Raw genomic sequence first — 20,925 nt, 5'->3', positions numbered from 1 at the left:
TATTGTTTGGTGAACATAATAAACTCTAAGAAATCTGCTCTGTCTTACATGACTGTATTTAATCTTTGCTAAAAAGAGAACATGAAGATTCATACAGGGTTATAATATGATTTTATCATGAAGAAACAAACTATATACACAAAGTAGCACATGAGTAGCTTTTCTCATGGCTGAACGCGGCCAGCAGGGGCGCTAGTTGTCACTTTGCCTCTCTGCCCAACCGGTAAAGAAAGCACTGAAGGTAGAACCACGCATGCGCAGCACGTTGCTTGTTTGTTATTGTCGTCGCCTTTTGTCAGCCACTTTGGGAGATGGTAAGACATGATTGATTATATCTCTGTAAAGGCAAAGATTTGCGTACATAATATTTAGATTAAAACATAAATAGACTCTTGATAGCATAAGTCTCGAAGCAGGGTTATCATTTGAAACAATGATTTAGGAGCGGCTAGAAATGGAAACTAGCTTCATACAATACATTGTTTTAACAAATGAAGTGGGTACTACGTTGACTCAGACTCATATTGAACTATTTTGCACTGAAATGTAATGTCACACCACATGTACTGATGCACTTCACACATATATTGCTACAGGTACATAAGCTTGATACGGTGTGAAGTTGCATAATCTTAAACCCTGTGTTTGCAGGTGAGGCTCTCAGATGGAGGCAGTGTGTGAGCAGCAGGTCCATGGAGGTGATGATGAGGAGGAGGAGGAGGCAGGAGCAGATGAGGCCATGCTGTGGTCCTTCCAGGAGGCTCTGGAGAGACAGACCCTGCAGATAGGAGCATCCGCCTGCGGGGCCACAGCTGTGGTGGATGTGCTGAAGGCCCTCAGCATGGCTGTGGCCCCTGAGGAAGTAGACCGCTGCGTCCAAACACGGCTGAGGAGGAACGAGTCACCGCTGCCTGACTACCTGCTGTCCCGGAGTGAAGCCGGTAAATGTCCTGGTATACAGGAGGGCCAGCTGTGGGCCCCCTGGGTTTTTCTCCACCTTTGTGGCAGTGTAACTAAGTATATTTATTCAAGTACTGTATTTAGCTACATATTCTAGGTACTTGTACTTCACTTGAGGATTTCAATGTAATGCAACTTTATACTAGAACTAGGCAATATATCGGTATTACATCAAAATCGATATATGAGGCTAGAGATCGTCTTAAATTTGGGTTTTCGCAATATGACACGTGTTGTCTTTTCCTGGTTTTAAGGGTACCCTCACTCTAGCATATGCTGACACACACTCATAAATACTACGTGCAGTGGGCTACATGATCCCTGAGAATGTCCCACAGCGTTATAATCCACTAATAAACAAAGAAATGTAAATATGAATTGCACCATATAAATATTGCAGATTCCTAAAGATAGCCTTGACCAAAATACCATGTCAAATGTCTAATTACTGAAGGGACATAAGACTTGCTAAACCTGGCTGTTGTCATTGTCCATTGCAGAATCCTTCCATTGCCCCGACAGCTTAGTCGGAAGCTGTTGTGGAGGGAGTGAGCACGGTCATTGATGATGTGCTTAGCCTTACACCCACTGACCCTCCTCGCCTTTATGGTCTAGGTTGAGCATGCTTTCCAAACGTGTAAATCATGCCAAAGGGCAGGATGCTCTGTAGGACAGCCTCGTAAAACAGTTGCAAAACGTAACGATTAAGTTTCCTTAAGAACATTTGCTGTTGCAGTTTTCTTTTACCTTTTACAGTTGAACGTACATCACACTTCAGCTGGTCATTACATGTCATTTTAGCTGACACTTTTATCCAAAGCGACTTCCAATTGCTATATACGTCAGAGGTAACCCACCTCTGGAGCAACTAGGGGTTAAGTGTCTTGCTCAGGGACACATTGGTTGATGTATCAGAGTGGGAATTCTCCCACACCAAAGCCATGTGTCATATCCACTACACCATCACCACCCATCATCAATCTCTATCCCTAAGTATCTGGAAGTGTTAACTCTTATGATGGGTTTGATTGTTAACCTTAGTGAGTGGGACTTCTCCCAGAAGTTCTCTACCTTCCTCAAAACCACCCAAGGATGATTTGTCAGGCTTTAGGTGCCCCACCAAGGCTGTCTCATCTGCATACTTAAACCATCACAGGTAATAAAATATGAATGCATAAATCATGACTTTGTATTGGTAGCATTTCTCAGCCGGGCCTCTGGTGTCACGGACGCTAGCGGAGATGGTAGCTTCCCCGCTGAATGAGGCTCTGCGACGCCTTGAACACATAAGCAAGGTTTCGTGCCAGAGTGACAACTGGCTGCACTGTCAACCACGCAAATTCAAACGTACCCTCTTGAATTAGACAAAGAGTTTTAGGTCTCTCAGAGGAGCGACTGTAATTGACTCTTTCAGCTCTGTTACAGTTTTTGCATTGACATTTCAGGCGTTTAGCTCAAGCTGTCATCACACACGTGAGGCTCTGAGTGGAAAAGAAAACACACTTTGTGTTCATTGGTCTCAGATACTACAAGTAAAATATAAGTTTCTGTATTTCTATAATGATCTTAAAGTTAATGATAAAAAATAAGGATTATAACTTCTTTTAGGTGCGACTCACGCTCAGCTCATCAGAGGAGCAGAGGAGGCCAGTAAGGGGAACGTAATGGGTCGCTTCTTCCACCTTCACCCTCGGCGGCTGGTCAGACTGGTCCCCTGGCTCGCACGCTGGATCCAAAACGGTGCTGTTCCCGTGGCGACCATGAACATGCAGCTGGCTGTACCCGAGGGAGAGGAGGTGCCCGACGCATGGCACCATCAGCTCATATTCGGCGTTGCATCTAATGCTGTGTTCATGACCAATCCTTTAGATGTAGGTGAGTAATTGCAAAGTAGGGCTGCACAATATATCATTTTTTTTTATCGTTCTCTGGATATCAACTTGCGCAATGAACATATCGCGAAAGATACTGAGTATATTAGTTGAAAGAAAATATCATTAGAAAACTGCACTTTAAAATGTAGCTGTATTCTTTTTTTTAATGGTGCTTTTTACATTCAATTCGTTCAATAACAATGTTGGAATCATTTTTTAATTCAACGAGCAATTTGCTGTATTTTAGCAGAATACTGAAAGCAGCAGAAATGAGTACACTTGAATATCTGTTTATGTATCGCAAGTCATATCGTTATAGCGATATTCAACGTTATCAGAGAGAGAGAGATTTATTCCTCATATCGTGCAGCCCTATTGCAAAGAAACTGCTCTTTTAGGAGAATCATATCTTCTGATATAGCTGCATAAAATTATTTTTCAGTAAGTGAGGGAGAGGTGCACCAGAGACTCTGCAGTGAATCTGTGTTGCTGATTCGTCGAGAAGACGTGCTGCAGAGATTGACGCCAGATTGCTGTCTGTCCAGCTTATCAGACAGCCAGTCTGACCCGCGCTGGAAAGCCCTGGATGTCGAGGGTAGAAGCAGTTAATTAGGGTTAGGGTTTTATTTATGCAGATTTGTCATCTGTTACATATGTTTTCATCTCTATTTTCTTCCTATTAGGCCAAGTAAGGCAGATGGCCCTTGACGAGCAGCAGGAACAAGGTCCACCCAAGTTAACGCACATCAAGATCCCCGCAGCGTACAGTTCAGGCATCACACTGTTCGCTGTACGACAGACCGAGTTAGGACAAGAACTCCTCAATGCTCCTGAACTCCCTTTGTTGTAACTGGACTGCCACTCATGGACTTAAAGCTTGAAGACCTATACATTGGGACGTGAAACATTTAAATTGATAAAATAACATTATCGATCCTACTGAGTAGGATCAGCAGATATCCACCCTGCCGACGACTGACAAGAAACATAAATCATCATTTATTACTCATTGTTATACAACCTCTGTTCTCTAACTTCAGCTGCAGAAGCATCCTTTTGCAGCAAGTTTCCACATGTCATCAAACAGCTGAAAATATCTTCACCAACGCACTGTTATACATGTTCATTTCTATCACTGATACCTTTTTACAATGCATTTTCAACAGTTTCATGTCAGTTAATTACTTGAATAAAGTGTGTTTGAAATAATAAGAGGAGTCTCCTTTTTACTACATCTATAACATCACATAAAGCTTTCCCTCATCTGCTCCTTGCTGCATCCAGACTCTTAACTAGAGAGCCAATCTCATCAGCACCTATTTGGCCACTTTACACCTTCTTCCAGTTAACTTTAGGATTGACTTTCAGAACATATTGATTTCTTTCAAAGCAATAAATGGCAGAGCTCCAGCTTATATTACAGAGCTCTTATGTCCCGATAGTCCAAAGCTTATATCAGCAGTCTAACCTCCTCTGATTGCTCCAAAGGCCACATTAAGCATGGAAGGTGGTAGTCATTGCAGCCAGGGTACTTAGATGTTGGCACAATTAATGATTAATATCCTGCCAGCTCACTTTTCCATACGTCAGTTCTATAAATGTTAAGATGACTATTGTCCAATGTACTGTACAATGTTGTAGGACACATTTGTTGCATATATAAATGTATTTATGGTCTTTTAGACTAGTTGTGAATCGGCCTGTGGTGGAAGAAGTATTTAGAAGCTATATTTAAGTAAAAGTAGCAAAGGTGCGAAGTAAAATTACTCCACTACAAGTACAGTATAAACCCTGCATCTCAAATAATTGAGTAGTATTATCAAGTAATCATACTATATCGGTAGTATCGCAAAATATACTTTAAAACAAAGTCCTCATTTTGTTATACAATTATATTGTTTGTTTGTTTTTTATTTGATGATTAATTATGTATTCCGGTGTGAGAAGCTTTTTACTGTTGTAGATGCAGCTAATTTAACTACTTGTGTAGTTTAACTATTCATATTTTTTTAATGCCATGTTAGGTTTAGCATGTAATCTGCAAAGTAACTAGTAATAGCTATAAATACATGTAGTGGAGTCTAAAGTGCAATATTTTCCTCAAGAATATAGTGGAAGTACAGTTTAAAGTACCTCAAAATTGTACTGAAGTAGAGTATGTTAGTACATGCATGTAGTTACTCTTCATCACTGCAGTACAAAGGACAAATAACATCCTCAAAATGATAAATATCATGTCCCAAAATTAATGACTCGCCATTATTGTCTTATTGCACAATGGAACTAGTAGCAGACAAATTTTATGAATTATTAAAAAATTAATGTAATGCCAATGATTACAGTGGCTCCTTTGTTGCTGTTGTAAATGAATAAAATTTATTTAAAAAAAACTAAAACAAAAAACATTTTGTGCCAGAGGATGACGTAAACATAAAAATACTTTTATTTTGAAATCGAGGCGCAGAGATGTAGGCCTTTTTTGGATAATTAACTACACTTCCCATGATGCACTCGACAGTTACACCCCGAGGAAGTTGAGAAATCCCAAAACTTGTTAAAGAAAAGTAGCGTGGGCAGAAGATAAAGGTAAGCATACATAAACGAAACGGAAAACAATGACGACTTTGCATGTTTTATTCTATTTAGCACGTTAAGCTAACTTTGCGTAGCGTTTGTCAGTGTTTAGCGCTACATCATGGTGTTAGTGGATCCACGTGCTGTGTGTGTGGTGTGATGATGATGACATACTTTGCCTCTACGGTCAGACTGTAGACTGTGAGCAGAGCAGAGCAGAGCAGAGGAGATACTTCTGACTGTTGTCCTGAACTGGGCTCCCGTTATTTGCTGCTTCTCACATACACTAACACACAGGTGAGTGTCAAAACAGCATGCTAGATTTTCATTTCACCAGTTGTTTATGTGCTAATGTTGCTTAAAAAAACTCATACATTTTAATATTTGTATGCAAAAGCAGTATAAATGCATCTTGCATATGCTTTACTAGCTTATACAGAAAAGCCATTGATGTTAGTTGGATTAAATTAATTGAATGTTTACTTTTTTCAGAATAGATTGCTTCAGGATGTAGACAACAACATCCATCCTGTTGAAGTGCAGAAAAAGTGCATGTATATTTATGCATGTGCAGGCATATTGATGATACTGTACGTGACTTTACACAAGTCAACGCAGTAAAGAGATTCTTACTTGATGCTCTACTTTTAGTTATGTAGTTAAAATTGCAGTGTTTTAGTGTTGCACAGTATGAAAAAGATCCTAAATCACCTCCATATTGGTTATGTTGTCTTTAAGTATGCATTGTTGGATTTGATTTGCTCCTTGACGTGAGTCACATGAGTGGAGTGATTTCAATCAAAGCCAGTGATTTGACTAATTGTGGAACATGTGCACCCACTGTGCAACACTCACCCCTTTGTACAGTAATAGTGGTCAAGAAGGCAGATTATAGACAAGGTATCTGCACATCCGGGTCTTTACTATAGTAAATAATTGCACAATCCTCAGGTCACTGCAGATTGGGGTGGTTTGTCCTCTGACCTTGGTTTGTTTGAGTTGATGGGGGTTTAAGTGTCTTTTTGCCTGTTCTTGTATGAAATGTTGAACCCTCGCAGTGTTAACATTTGGAACTGCTTTATCTTAAATTACATTTGAGGGTGAAAGTGAATAAAGTGAGTCTGTTTTTTTTTTTTTAAGTTAAGGTAGTTTAAGACAACACATTAGCCCCAAAACCAGTGAAATAATTCATTTTTTAGTGTGTGTCACGAGGGACTGTCGAGTGAATTTACATTGTGTGACAATTAGTGTGACAAATTATGCATATCATATCATTGTGAAAGCTCTCACATACAGTTGAAATACGAAATCCCACTTTAGATGGTTGCAAACATTAATTAAGATAAGGTATTTGCATGCCTCCTGTATAATTCTAAAATCAGCATATTATATCCCTTACATGTGCAACTAATAAAATGAATACTTGCTTGACTGAACATTGGTTTGCTTCAGAAATAAAAATGTGATCCAGTCATTGCGTTCGGTAAATGAAACCCTGAACACATATATGCTGCGTTCATGCCACCTGGGAATAACAGGGACCGCCCCCGTGATTACGTTGTTTTTCCAACTACCAGCGTTCACATCATAGAGTACATATGCAGTATATAAGGTTCACATGGCCGGGATGCTTCTTCTTCTTCTTCTTCTGTTATATTGGTGTTTGGCAACAACTTGTTGCATGACTGCCACCAACGGTTGGCCGTAGCCCTAGAGCAGTTGTTCTCAACAGGGGGGGCGCGGACACTCTCCCGGGGGGGGGGTGCGAGTAGGCTACAGGATGGGGAAAAAAAATAAAAATAAAAAAAAATCACGAAAATTCCCTGGTTGAAATGCAAGTGGTTGGACTATTATAACACACAAACAAATCATCCTCCTGGCGACTTTTTTGTTGTTGTCAAAAGCGACTAGCGACAAATCTAGCGACTTTTACTGGTGTTATTGGAGACTTTTGTGGTGTTTGGAGACTCGAAAGCACGTATCACTCTGCAGTTACGGTGCTCAACGAGCAGCGGGTGCTGCCGTGAGCCCCTCCCCCGTCCAAAAGCACTCACAGGCGGTCAGTCTCTCAGTAGCCTCGCGCAGCAGTCCCAGCCTGCAGTCAGAGCAGAGAGGAGACACACACCACTCCGCGTCCAGGCTGCAAATGAATTGCACATGCGCATGGCCGCCGCCGTTGCCTCCCTGGCTTACAGAGCGGGGTGTAAATGTAAATGTTACTTCACTCACTCTCACACAACTCACATGGCTCCATTCACTCTAGTCTAGTCTCTTGCCAAGGTCGCTTGTGCCAGCTCTCGCTAGTCTATCTGTTATCAATCTCGATATTGATTTACTTAGGCCTGTATTTCAAAACCCAAACAGTCTTTTTAAAGACCAATCCCACAAACAGTCTTTTTAAAGACCAATCCCACAAACAGTCTTTTTAAAGATTATCCCCATCTCAGCCCTAGCCAGTAATTTTTTAACTGCTAGGCAGTGCACTTAGCTAACTACTCCTCTGCCTTTTTCACCATGTTGCAACACCCACGTGACTAAGACACACACACACACACACACACACTCACTCACTCACTGATAAAGGACTACAATCGTTAAGTCTTAAAGATCGTGCCTAAGTCCCGACTGATTAGCCAGTTAGCTAGTCTCTCAACATAGCCGCACACACGCGCACATGGTTACATCATAGCCTAAACTTTATTGAAAACGCAACTAATCCACATCCAAATTATTTCAAAACCAAACAAAAATGGAGAGATTTCTAGTGAGGACCACCTCCTACGCACCACCAGCTGCAAAAAAGCTTCGAAGGTACGATGAAGCATACCTGCAGTTTGGGTTTACAGTCACGGCTGATCTGAGACCTCAGTGTGTCTTGTGTGCCGAGGTGCTGGCAAACGACAGCATGAAGCCCTGCAAACTAAAAAGGCACCTCGAAACAAAGCATGCTGGCATTAAGGATAAACCGGCTGAATATTTTAAAAGAGAGCTTGATGGCCTCCATCAGCAACAGGCAACCATTTCAGTGCACAGCACTGTGTCTAAACAGTGTTTGGAGGCATCGTATGTAGTGGCCAAAAGAATAGGTAAACTGGGTAAATCGCATACAATTGCCGAGACTCATTTTGCCAGCAGAACAACTGCACTGCCAAACTGAGACTAAGGCGAATAGTTCGCTGTATATCAACCTGATAATGGTTTTGTTTTTACATGCAAATGAGCCCCTGTTTGCAGTTGCTGGTGATTTGGCCATGCCATTTAATTTTAGACTTGTGTTTTTGTTCTAGTTGATTGGATCCGGGTTAGTGTGGCATTACAAGATAATGTAAGACCCTAGGCCTCACAAAAGGTCAACGCTTCCTCACAGTTTAGGGAAGTCCTTTTGTTATAGGTCAATCTTTGCATGCTAATTAAATTGATACTTTACACACAGTTGGAGCCAAATGAGAAGCACTGGCTGGTAGGGCTGGGTATCCTTCTGGGAACATCTTCGATACCGTTATCAATACCGTGACTTCGATACCGGTTCCTGAACAATGCTTTTTTTCCGATTCCTATTCCATGAAATCTGTTTTAACAAGAAAATTACAACCTCACACATTACGGCATAAACCTTTTTATTTATTTTTCAGCTCCTACTAGGTGAGCCCCGTCTCTGTGCGTAACGTAGAGTTTTTCCTGCATGTCTCTACGACGTGGAATGTTAGACAGCCAATCACAAACATTATAAGATCTTAGTAGAAGCATGCTGTATGCCTAGTATTGGCTCACTGTCACTGATGAGATTTGCTCCTTAGGTATTGAAATTTTTTCCCCGATACACTATACTAAGGAGGCAATTCGGTCGGTGATTAAAAAGTATTGAATTCGGTACCCAGGCCTACTGGATGGTGAATGTGTGAATGGTTTCAGTTTAATACTAAATGCCGGGATCTCTTATTTCATCGTCGCTCAGGTGCCATGGCAGAGAAGGTGCTGGTGGTCGGCAGTGGTGGACGGGAGCATGCGCTTGCCTGGAAGCTAGCCCAGTCGCCGCAGATTCAGCAGGTCCTGGTGGCCCCGGGGAATGCAGGCACGGCCAAATGTGGGAAGATCAGCAACTCTGGTAAATGCAAACGCAGAGGCTCTTTAGTTCAGTTTACTCCTTTTTAAAAATTGAATTTGACCAAAACTAAAATCAGGGCTGAAAAACCTTGAAGCCCATTGCATTTCTGTTTTATAAAATGCAGTAGGTACAAGAAACAAATAATTTCAGGCTGCAACTAACTATTATTATTATTATTATTATTTTTATTATATTTTATTTATATATATTTATTATTTGTATTATATTTTATTTATATATATATTTTTTATTATTATTATTATTTATTTTTATTTTTTTTATTTTAAAGATTATTTTTTTTGGGCATTTTTAGACCTTTATTTCCTTAGGACAGATATACAGATACAAACAACATGCAGCAAAGGGCCGCAGGTCAGAGTCGAATGCGCGGCCGCTGCGCCGAGGAGCAAACCTCTATACGTGTGCGCCCGCTCCACCAACTGAGCTAACCCGGCCACACAATTATTTTAATCATGAATTAATTTGTCTTTTATTTTCTCGGTTAATGAATGAACACTGTGTGGTACATGAAATGTCCCAGAGCCCAAGTTAACATGTTGAAATGTCTAAAAACCCAGGGATGTTTAATCAGTTAACTTAAAATATAAAGAAACTGGGTAAATATGTGGAGCTTTAACCAGTGAATTTCATGCTTATTTGCCTAGAGAAATGACTTGCATGAATTAGTTTGACAATTTAAGAAACACTTGTTGGCTTTCTTGCTGAGAGTTCGATTAGGAGATTGATACCACTCTCATGTCTGAATGCTAAATATGAAGCTACAGCCAGAAGTTAGCTTAGCATAAAGACTGAAAGTAACATAAACAATATAACCGCTTCCTTACACCCGAGGTTCCCACTATAAAGAAGATGGTTTGATCTTATATTTCGTATCATCCATAAAAGTGTTTTTATAAATGTAGCACTACATTAATGGCACCCCATGTGCAAGGTGAAGAGGAACGTGTTAATTAATGCGCTGATTGAATTAATGACGCAATTAGTTTAATAGGATGTTGATTATAGCATCAGGCAGCTGATGAATGTAAATGATCACTCTCACTCTCTCCATGCAGAGGTGTCGGTCAGTAACCACGCCATCTTGGCTCAGTTCTGTAAGGATCATCATGTGGGGCTGGTTGTGGTCGGACCTGAGGTACCTCTGGCAGCAGGTAAGTGAGCTCCATCATGAAGCAGAGGTCTTCAATGTTTTTTAAGCAAAGGACCCCTTAACTGAAAGAGAGGAGGAGCAGGGACCCCCTACTACATATATAGTATAAAATTAAATTCCATATTAAATTAGGCTTACAATGACATGTAGGGTGGCCTAAAGCCTTTATACATACTGTTTTTTGCATAGAATACTAAGCTATTCAAATAGCCTCCTAATTGTTGGCATGATTTTATAAATGACGTTTTAAAGTTAAACATACTGTACATATGGCAGAGTGAATCCTTAGGATTAACTGTATCTGTGGATGGCCTTAGGGACTCCCTTACCTATCGGTCATTAAGTAGTGGGGATGTATATTTGCTCATTCATGTTAAGACTTCTTAATTTCTGAGAAAAACATGGCGGAGGCGCCCCTGCATTGACTCTGAGGCCCCCCCCCCCTAGGGGTCCCAGACCCCCTGTTGAAGATCCCTGATATTAACTGTGATCCCTTTCTCCGTACATCTCTTTCCCTTTTAACTTTAACGTCTCTTCCAGGTATTGTCGATGACCTGACGGCGGCCGGAGTGCCCTGTTTTGGCCCGTCTGCGAAAGCCGCTCAGTTGGAGGCCAGCAAAAGCTTTTCCAAGGCCTTCATGGAGCGCCACGCCATTCCCACCGCCCGTTATGGCTCTTTCACTGACCCCCAGGAGGCCTGCAAATACATCCGCACGTCAGTAGAATACACAACATTTGTATCTTTTGGAGGAGTGTATTTGTGCACGAGTCCCAACAAACACTTGGTAATATAAAGAAAGACATGCAGGGACAGTAAAGTTCCAGGATATAAAGAGAGCTGTCCTCCTCCACCGGCATTGTCTATTCATTAAGTAAATAGCAGAGGGAGGAAAGTGCTAAATGCATGGTCCCCACTGTTATTGGTAAAACAATAATGTATTTCTTTTCTTTTCGTTTTGATTTCCAGCAGCCAAGTTGTTTTGTTTTCAGAGCCATTAAACACAGCATTTACACCATAACAGAAAATGATATCGCTACTGAAGTTTTGTCTCTCAGATGGTTAATGATCTAAGATGTGATGATTGCCTTTCATATTAGAGTACCCTCAAAAACAATCATAAACAGAGTTGCAACTTGTACTGAAAAAAAAAAAAAAATCTTTATACTCTATTTTTTTTGTTATATAAACCATCTTGGGCAGAACAACAGCTGCCATGTTTTGACAGCCTTCATCCATATGGATTCCAAACACATTCCCAAAGAATGCACTGCACATGTTAAATGGTCCACACACACACACACACACACACACACACACACACACACACACACACACACACACACACAAAAAAACATTTTATGTTACATATCAGCGATGCAGCATCTGTTCCAGATGTGTTTTCTGTGAAAATATGTTGATTCTTCCTACACTTTACTGAGTTTATTTCCTTCTTTTGGGGTCTCCAGGGCCGACTTCCCAGCGCTGGTGGTGAAGGCCAGCGGGCTGGCAGCAGGGAAGGGAGTCATTGTGGCTGCAGACCAGGACGAGGCCTGTCAGGCTGTGATGGACATCATGCAGGTGTGAAACTACTAAATACATTTCTGTGTGGTCATTCATCCTCGGCAGTTATATTAGCAAGGAGTGCCAGGAAAAGAGAATTTCCTGCAACATTTAGTTAAACATTTTCTGTAAAACGACTGTAGTAAAGCCTACCTTCTTCATCAATCTGCCGCACGTTGAGATCTGGCCGCTGACCACGGATCAGTCCCACTGAAACTAAACTGGGGTCAATTCTGTAGACGGAGACAATTTGCCAGTATGATTCTGGGCTCAAACTGTATTTAACCCAAACCAATCTGTGGATTCCTTCTTTTGTTGGCTGGAGTTTCTACATAATGTTTTTTTTTAAAAAGTTGATGTAAAGTAAACATTGTTTGTGTAAAGCTCTTTCTCTGTAGCCTTCTAAAACCAAGAGTATCTGCCGTGCCGCATATATAATATATATATTTCGGCTCTTTAAGGATTTTTCTTCCATTTTCCTGTTGTTCAAAGGTAAACCTTTTTCTTTGACACTGTGCATTGCAGGACCGAGCCTTTGGAACTGCAGGGGAGACAGTGGTGGTTGAAGAGCTGCTAGAGGGAGAGGAAGTGTCTGTGAGTTTGTGACTTTTAGTGAAATCCATAACAGAATCAAGCTAACTTTACCTCAAAGTATGAATTAGAGGGAAACTGACATGACGTTAATCCTTGTCCCCCTCGTTTTGTGTAGTGTCTGTGCTTCACTGATGGCTCGTCGGTGTCTCCGATGCCTCCAGCACAGGATCACAAACGGCTGCAGGACGGCGACCTGGGGCCCAACACCGGCGGCATGGGGGCCTACTGCCCCACCCCTCAGGTACACATGTCCTTTCCTTATTTTTGCTGAATACTGTGTTCATTTTAGGATTAGGAGCAGTCCATTTGTGTGCAGTAAGGCTGCACGATATGAGGAAAATATGCGATATGCAATAACGTTTTTGAATATCGCGTTAACAATGCGATAAACAGATATTAAAATGTACACAGTTCTGCATTTTCCTTTTCATTCAACTAACACAAAAAAAGTGTCTTTTGCCATATGTCGCAGCCTCTCGCGCATAGCCAGTTGATATTGCAATGACGATTTAAAGGCAAAAATTGATATATTGTGCAGCCATCTTTAATGCTGCTCATGCTGTCTCTCGGCCCTGTGCAGGTGAGCCAGCAGCTGCTGCAGCAGATCAGAGAGACGGTCCTTCAAAAGACTGTGGACGGGATGAAGGAGGAGGGAACCCCTTATGTGGGCAAGTGCTCTTTTTCTGTCTATACATGAGTACAGTACGATAGGATACGATACAACTTGTCAGTTTACACTGAAATTCATTTTGAGTTGGACAACAATTACACATTTAGTACAAAGATGAAGACATATCAACAGCCATGGCAAAGAAATATGTTTCATGATATCCTCGGATCCAGATCTTAATTGGCAGCACACTAGTTTTGGTTTAGTAAGAGGATAGACTGATGTATAAAAGAGTCCTTAAGGCTGCTGTATCTAAGTGAAGGTACTCTAAATTGCCTGTTGGAAGGCAAAAGTTGGTATTCGTAATTGAAAACATTCGTGGAGTCAGAAGAGATGCTGTTAGCAGAAGAAGCAAGCCTGCTCTTCTTGTGGGTTGTTTGGAAGGAGCATGCAACCGGTTCAGATAGTCCAGTCCAAAAAAAGTTCACCTGTATTCTGTGTTCTTATGTTTGCAAAGAGTTTCTGGTTTCAGATTATTGAAAAACTGCTTATCTCAAATATGTTGTGTTCTTGTTGTCCAGGTGTGCTGTATGCAGGGCTGATGTTGACCAAGCAGGGGCCAAAGGTCCTCGAGTTCAACTGTCGCTTTGGAGACCCCGAGTGTCAGGTTTGTTTTCTTAGACTCAAGGCACCTATCACTGGATCTTCTCATACAATAGACATCAAATATCTACTGTCAACTCTTTCAGGTGCTGCTGCCACTCCTAAAGAGCGACCTGTATGAAGTCATCTTGAACACCGTGAACGGCAAACTGGTCTCCAACGCCCCCGTGTGGCACCAGGACAGCTCTGCAGTCACTGTGGTTATGGCCAGCGCCGGTTACCCCGGCTCCTACAAGAAAGGAGTAGAGATCACAGGTAAGCATGACACTGCAGGACAGCCGTTTTGGTAGGGCAGACACAGGAGGGACTCGTCACATCATTTTATTCAATCTGCCATGCTGACTTCCAGTTTGCAAATCGCACCCATTGCCAACATTTCTGTGTGCCAAGTGGTCTTTTTCTGTACTAAATGTTTTTATTTTTGCCAGGGAGAAAGTAAAAGTAGCAAGGCAATTTTCAAATGCAGTTCATTTTGTCAATTAATTGTTTTGGAATGTTAAATATCCATAGTTACTAGTCTATAAATGACCATTATGTTTTCTCAAAGCACAAATGTATGTATTTAGATTGTTATGTTCAACCGGTCAGAAATGTGAAAGATATTCAGGTTATTACTATATAAAACAAAGAAAAGCAGCACATTTTCATGTTTGAGAAGCTTGAACCAGACAGGGTTTGACATTCATGAAAGTTGTTATAATCATATAAAATCTTACACACAGTGTCTTTTATTAAAGGTCTGGAGTAAATCCTTATACATTTTTTTTATATTGTGTGTATTTATATGTATCTGCTGTTATCCAGAACCCACGAATAACAGAGTAACACCTATGTTAATCCTCAGGCTTGTCCCAGGTTCAGGACTCGGGGCTGCAGGTCTTCCATGCCGGCACCGCGCTGAAGGAGGGAGGCGTGGTCTCCAGCGGCGGGCGGGTCCTGACCGTCACTGCAGTCGGGCCGTCCCTGGAGAATGCTCTGCAGGCGGCCAACCAGGGCGTGGCGGCCATAGGATTCCCGGGCGCCGTGTACCGCCGCGACATCGGCCACCGGGCCATCGCCCACCTTAACCAACACAGGTGTGTGTGATAGCCATACAGGCGACACACAAACATTAAAACATTCCATTTCTTGTTTTGTGTTGTTTTTACAGAACATTGTAGTTTTTTTTAAGTTTGTAGTCAAGGTATGTACAGTATATCATGTAGAACTTTATGATTAATAAACTTCACTTTGGAAGTTCCGGTGTCCTATTATTTCTTTAAATTTCCACACAACCAGAACCTAGCTTTAAGACAGGCATGATATAACACTGGGAATAACAGCTCATCAGCTGAGTGGGTTGTATTTCACTGTGTCTCTGACAGAGGGCTGACCTATAAGGACAGCGGAGTGGACATCGCTGCCGGTAACAAGCTGGTGGACATGATCAAGCCTCTGGCCAAGGCAACGTCCCGTGCTGGTAAATTCATTTTCATGTACAAAAACTAAAGACTGAGCAAGAAAATATTTTGTAGTACATCTAAATAATGATCAGACGCCTGTATATCTCAGTGATCAGAAAGAATAGTTTCCTTGTTTCAAGCGGCTGACTGAAACCGTTTTGTCATTAAGAAACAAATTGCTGTATTTGTAGTCATTTTAGTTGTGAATGCTGTCATTTTGATTGTGTGTTTGCAGAGATAAATTTAGCAGCCCTAGTACAAACTCAGTCAAATTAGAAAGAATGGATGAAGCAGTAAGCATGGCTGTACTGGCATTTTATTCCCAGGGTGTAATGCAGAACTGGGAGGCTTCGCTGGGCAGTTTGACCTGAAGGCAGCAGGTTTTGTCGACCCAATCCTGGTATCTGGGACAGACGGAGTGGGGACCAAACTCAAGGTTGGACTTCAGTTCCTAAATGCCAATTTTGAAAGACAGTATGAAAGATCTGTCTATCAATCTGCATGCCCACTGTTTGCCACAAGTCCTATTTGTCATTTGTTGTTACTGCAAATATGTGGCTCTGATTGTAATTTCAAAGTCCTGGACCAAATGAAAATCCAATGAAAGTACTAAAAAACCTTGACTCATTCCAATTAGGCTTTGGCAGATGCCAAATAGGCCAAGAAATAACCATTCAAAATTGGATCCAAATTTGGCTCAGAAGTTATAGAGCAGCAGGGGAGATATGCTTATCTGTACACAGATTCAAAGGCTTCTCGAATTCTCTGAACAGAAATATGAATGTCATTAATTGAAAGTGTGAAAGATCCAGTGTGTGTGTAAAAGATCAATGTGCCAAAACCTGACTTTTTCAAATCTCCAGTAAAGTCAGACGAAACTCTTCTCTGTTGCAGTTTTATTTTGTTTGCTAAAGCATTTAGCAAAATTACAAAAAGAAATGTATCCTCAGATTGCCCAGGCATGCAGCCAGCATGGCGGCCTGGGCCAGGACCTGGTGGCCATGTGTGTGAACGACGTGCTGGCTCAAGGCGCCGAGCCGCTCTTCTTCCTCGACTACTTCTCCTGCGGCAGCCTGGATGTGGACATTGCTGCCTCGGTGGTTGGCGGCATCGCTAAGGCCTGCGAGATGGCGGGCTGCGCTCTACTCGGTGAGGGAGGAGATAATATAAGACAGCACTTTATTGTCCGTGGGCACGGAAATTTCTCTTGCAATATAAGCTCCAACAATTAAAAAGACAACAACGTGAAGACAGAAAAAACAAAACAAAATAATTAATATGATGGGAGCCCAGTCCTGCAATAATGGTCATAAATAAATATAATATATGGTGGGAAATTCACTTCTTTGAGCAAAGATATTGACATGGGACAATTTGTTTTTTTTGCAATCTGGGACCCTATAGCGCCTCCCGGAGGGCAGGAGTTGGTACTCCCCATGCCGCACATGGGAAGAGTCTGGGAAGATTTTGTCTGACAGTGCGCAGTACGTGGCTTTAAGTGAACACGTTCTCCACCGAGTGGCCCACTAATTTGGCACAGATTCCCAGATGCTGTGTTTAAGCATGATGATGTATGTATATGAGATAAATAGTCATATTTTGGCGTGTCGACGATCCGAAAGAGGTCCTATGTCACCAGCCTGGTTCAAAAAGGTAGAGTTGAGTGGACTGGGTCTTGACTCCCCTCCCAACTTTTTTTTTCATGTCCATGTCCAGGTGGCGAGACTGCAGAAATGCCGGGCGTCTACGCTCCAGGAGAGTACGACCTGGCCGGGTTCTGTGTTGGAGCAGTGGAGCGCGGGGCCCTGCTGCCCAGGCTCGGGGACATCGCCGAGGGGGACCGGCTGATCGGACTGTCCTCCTCTGGGGTCCACAGCAACGGCTTCAGCCTTGTCCGCAAAGTCCTGGAGAGGGCCAACCTGAGCTACAGCTCCCCTGCTCCTTTTGGCAAGTTGGGACAGACTGTTGGTAAGTCACCTTTTAGGTCACAAAGGTGGACCAGAGTGTGCCCTTAATTTATATGTGTCTAAATGCGGTAGCATTTAGACTTTCCCGAACAATTGGTAGCCTCTGTAGCAGTTTTATTGTTATTGGTGCAATATTAAGACCACATTTTCAATGAACTATGGTGCTTCCTGCCATTCATTGGCCAATGGATTTTCCCTCCCTTTGCCAGAACGTCTGTCTGTTTTTGCTGAGAAATAATCTAGCCATGAAATTTGGTGGTAAAAAATAATCATTTAACCTTTTGTGACCCTTACCCAAATGTGAGGATTTTCAGTTTTTTATATCATAGTAAACTGAATATATTTGGGTTGTTGACTGTAAGAAAACATGGACATCATCTTGGACTTTAGGACATTGTGACATTTGTGCATTTTTCACAATTTTTCTGGCATTTTACAGAGCAAATGTTTAATTGAGAAAATAATCAGCAGATTAATGGATAATAAAAGTAATTTGTTTAGTTGCATTGCTAAAATACTCTTAATAGCTTTAACCCTTGTTGCCTACTAACTGACGGTAAGTCTGCTTCCAGGCGAGGTTTTGCTGACGCCAACCAAGATCTACAGTCGTCTGCTGCTGCCAATCCTTCGCAGCGGCGCTGTCAAAGCCTACGCTCACATCACAGGGGGTGGGCTTCTGGAGAACATACCTCGGGTGCTGCCCCAGGAACTGGCAGTCGATTTAGGTGAGATGAAAGCACGTGGACACTTCAAATGAAGCATATAAGTTGTTGATGTCAGCAATCTGGAAAGGTGGTGTGCCTTTGGATGAAGCTGCCTTAGCATTTTGGAAATCAGTTACCTTTTTTATGATAACCTAGTGTGAGGCAGCGGGGGAAAAAAAGCAATAAAGACTGTTTCCTGTACAAACATATTTATAGTGGGATGACCGCTGTGCACATTGAACTCAATGTAAACATGAATAAGCAGCCTTCTTTTCATATTCAGCACAGTTCACCTCCACACTGTGTTCATTTCCCTCCTCTTGAAACTGTAGAGGTCACTTTGTAGTTGATATTTAAGGCTGCAGCCTTTTCTCGTGTATTATATATAATATTTACTTGGCGTTTATACATGACTCAGATGCCTCTCGATGGAGCATGCCCCCAGTGTTTTCCTGGCTCCAAAAGGAGGGGGGTCTGAGCGATGAGGAGATGACCCGCACCTTCAACTGTGGCCTGGGGGCAGTGCTGGTGGTTGCCCCCCTGGATGCTCAGAGGGTCCTACACCAGCTTCAAGCACATAAAGAGGCCTGGATCGTGGGTTCACTGGCCCACAAGCAGCAGGGTGAGACAGTAATGTAATACAGCACAGCTTCAGGTAGTGTTTTTAAAATTACAAGTGCAAAGGAAAGGCAATAGTCTTATTGTTCATAGAATGGAAAGAATTGTAAAAAAGTATTTGTTTATGCAGGGTCAGAGCCTGTGGTGGTCCGCAACCTGAAACAATGCCTGCTGAATGTGGGGCCGGCTCCCGGCGGAGAGTTGGGCATTGAGCAGAACAGTGGTTACCATGGCAACAGCAGCACGCCCCGCAAGAGGACCAGAGTGGCTGTTCTTATCTCTGGCACAGGTGTGTTTTTTATTGATCCAAGAATGAGAGTTGAATAAGAGTGCCTTGCAAGACAATTAAAGGATCAGTTCAACATTTTAGGAAGGATGCATATTGGCTTTCTTGTCGAGAAATAAGGAGAAGAGTGATACCGCTCTCATTTCTCTACAGTAACCACTTACTTCCTTAGGACCTGTTTAAAAAATCCTGGGGTATGTTTGTCTCAGGCACCAACCTGCAGGCGCTGATAGAGCAGGCCAAGCGTCCGTCCAGCTCTGCAGAGATAGTGGTGGTCATCTCCAACAGACCTGGAGTTCAGGGCCTGAAGAGAGCATCGCTGGCCGGCATCCAGACACGGGTAAACATATTAATAATGACTTTTTTTTTTTTTTGTCCCCAAAGAACATTCACACAAAACAAAACAGCCTGTGACAGGGTAGTTGCATTCCCATTTACAGGTGGGTAACATCCAACAAACCTAACTAGTGTGGAGTGATGATGAAGCGAAGCAATATTATCTTTTTTCCCTGGTAATTCTAAAAGTTTGTAGTTACAACCAGTTTAGTGCCTTTAGGTTAACACCTGTTGGCAGGACATTGCAGTAGTCGAGCTGCATGACGACTTATAGATGGTAAAAGTGGATGACCCAGCTCATGTGACTTCAACGAACCAAAAAATACACACCACAAGCATTTAATTGAAGTAATTTCCCCATTGGGGATCAATAAAGAGTATACATAATTTAAATAAAAAATTAAACACTGAGAACCAAAAGTATTTAAAATCCTAAATTCTGTTGCTGCGGTTGTGTTGGTGTGTCTTGACCCCAACTTAGGTGGTGGACCACAAACTGTACGGGAGCCGAGCAGAGTTCGATGGCACCATCGATCGCGTACTGGAAGAATTTGGGGTGGAGCTGGTGTGTCTGGCTGGATTCATGAGGATCCTCACGGGAACTTTTGTCAAGAAATGGAACGGTGTGGAAAAACTAAATGTCTTACATTTGCATGAGATGATGTGGTGGGTCACAGGAAGGTGTTTTACATTGGGTGTTTGTCTGTTACTGGGACAGGAAAGCTGCTCAACATCCATCCATCCCTGCTGCCCTCGTTCAAGGGGGTGAACGCCCAGAAGCAGGCTCTACAGGCTGGGGTACGGGTCGCTGGCTGCACGGTCCATTTTGTAGCAGTAAGTATGGCATACTGTGGAAACACCAGACATCAAACCTAGAGCTTTTTCTCTGAACAAGTCACACAGCCGTTGTTTTTGTTCATCTGTGTTTAGGAAGAGGTGGACGCAGGAGCCATCGTTGCGCAGGAGGCAGTGCCCGTGCTGGGCAACGACACAGAGGAGAGTCTGTCGGACAGAATCAGAGAGGCAGAGCACCGAGCCTTCCCCGCCGCTCTGGAGCTGGTGGCCAGCGGCGCGGTCAGGCTCGGAGAGGACGGACACATCATGTGGAAGTCCAGTTCCCAGAGTTAGAGAACACGCATCCAGCTCGGCTTTACTGCCGAGCATTAACAACGGTTTACTTCTGTTACTTAAAACTGGTTTTATAACACAAAAGACACACTAACAAAGCAACACGTAAATCTAAATATTCAGTCACGTCAGTTGAGTTAGTAGATTTCATCATGGGATGTTAAAAGCTTGCAAACGTACATATATTAAATTGTAGCATTTCTACTTCTTGTGTATAGAGTATGATGATACTTGAAACAAAATGACATTCCAATTGTACCTTTAACAAAATATATAACAGTGGTCCTATTTGTATTGATGTCCAGATGGAGAATGTTAGTATAATTAATTTT

General features: G+C 42.3%; 2 protein-coding genes across 3 annotated transcripts; both read left to right on the top strand.

The window, feature by feature from the left end:
* Positions 1-232: 232 nt before the first annotated feature.
* LOC144512978 (uncharacterized) lies at positions 233-3,931 on the top strand. 2 transcript variants are annotated; one of them, XM_078244008.1, is made up of 5 exons: positions 233-314; positions 652-941; positions 2,569-2,835; positions 3,277-3,429; positions 3,518-3,931. In XM_078244008.1, the coding sequence occupies exons 2-5, from the start codon at positions 665-667 to the stop codon at positions 3,682-3,684; spliced, it is 864 nt and encodes a 287-aa protein (XP_078100134.1). In that variant the 5' UTR covers positions 233-314; positions 652-664; the 3' UTR covers positions 3,685-3,931. The 2 variants fall into 2 exon arrangements, with proteins under 2 accessions (XP_078100134.1, XP_078100135.1); XM_078244009.1 differs by lacking the exon at positions 3,277-3,429.
* A 1,405-nt stretch (positions 3,932-5,336) lies between these two features.
* On the top strand, positions 5,337-20,744 carry gart (phosphoribosylglycinamide formyltransferase). Its single transcript, XM_078243494.1, has 23 exons — positions 5,337-5,420; positions 5,600-5,705; positions 9,364-9,513; positions 10,590-10,685; positions 11,225-11,399; positions 12,152-12,263; positions 12,771-12,839; positions 12,955-13,080; positions 13,420-13,507; positions 14,031-14,116; positions 14,199-14,367; positions 14,957-15,188; positions 15,477-15,571; positions 15,881-15,990; positions 16,505-16,703; positions 17,271-17,522; positions 18,094-18,246; positions 18,644-18,847; positions 18,974-19,132; positions 19,339-19,469; positions 19,947-20,088; positions 20,184-20,299; positions 20,396-20,744. Exons 3-23 carry the CDS (start codon positions 9,369-9,371, stop codon positions 20,591-20,593), a joined length of 3,057 nt encoding a protein of 1,018 aa, XP_078099620.1. The 5' UTR covers positions 5,337-5,420; positions 5,600-5,705; positions 9,364-9,368; the 3' UTR covers positions 20,594-20,744.
* The last annotated feature ends 181 nt before the right edge of the window (positions 20,745-20,925 follow it).

This window comes from Sander vitreus, chromosome 24 (genome assembly GCF_031162955.1).
Source record: "Sander vitreus isolate 19-12246 chromosome 24, sanVit1, whole genome shotgun sequence".
Classification (NCBI taxonomy): Eukaryota; Metazoa; Chordata; class Actinopteri; order Perciformes; family Percidae; genus Sander; species Sander vitreus.
This window is presented reverse-complemented; position numbering and strand designations above follow the sequence as displayed.

Coding starts and splice junctions, on each gene's coding strand:
- LOC144512978 (XM_078244008.1), top strand. CDS start 665: ATGGAGGCAGTGTGTGAGCAGCAGGTCCATGGAGGTGATGATGAGGAG. Junction 942..2,568: donor GCTGTCCCGGAGTGAAGCCG/GTAAATGTCCTG, acceptor AACTTCTTTTAG/GTGCGACTCACGCTCAGCTC. Junction 3,430..3,517: donor GAAAGCCCTGGATGTCGAGG/GTAGAAGCAGTT, acceptor TCTTCCTATTAG/GCCAAGTAAGGCAGATGGCC.
- gart (XM_078243494.1), top strand. CDS start 9,369: ATGGCAGAGAAGGTGCTGGTGGTCGGCAGTGGTGGACGGGAGCATGCG. Junction 19,470..19,946: donor TGGCCGGCATCCAGACACGG/GTAAACATATTA, acceptor ACCCCAACTTAG/GTGGTGGACCACAAACTGTA. Junction 20,300..20,395: donor GCACGGTCCATTTTGTAGCA/GTAAGTATGGCA, acceptor ATCTGTGTTTAG/GAAGAGGTGGACGCAGGAGC.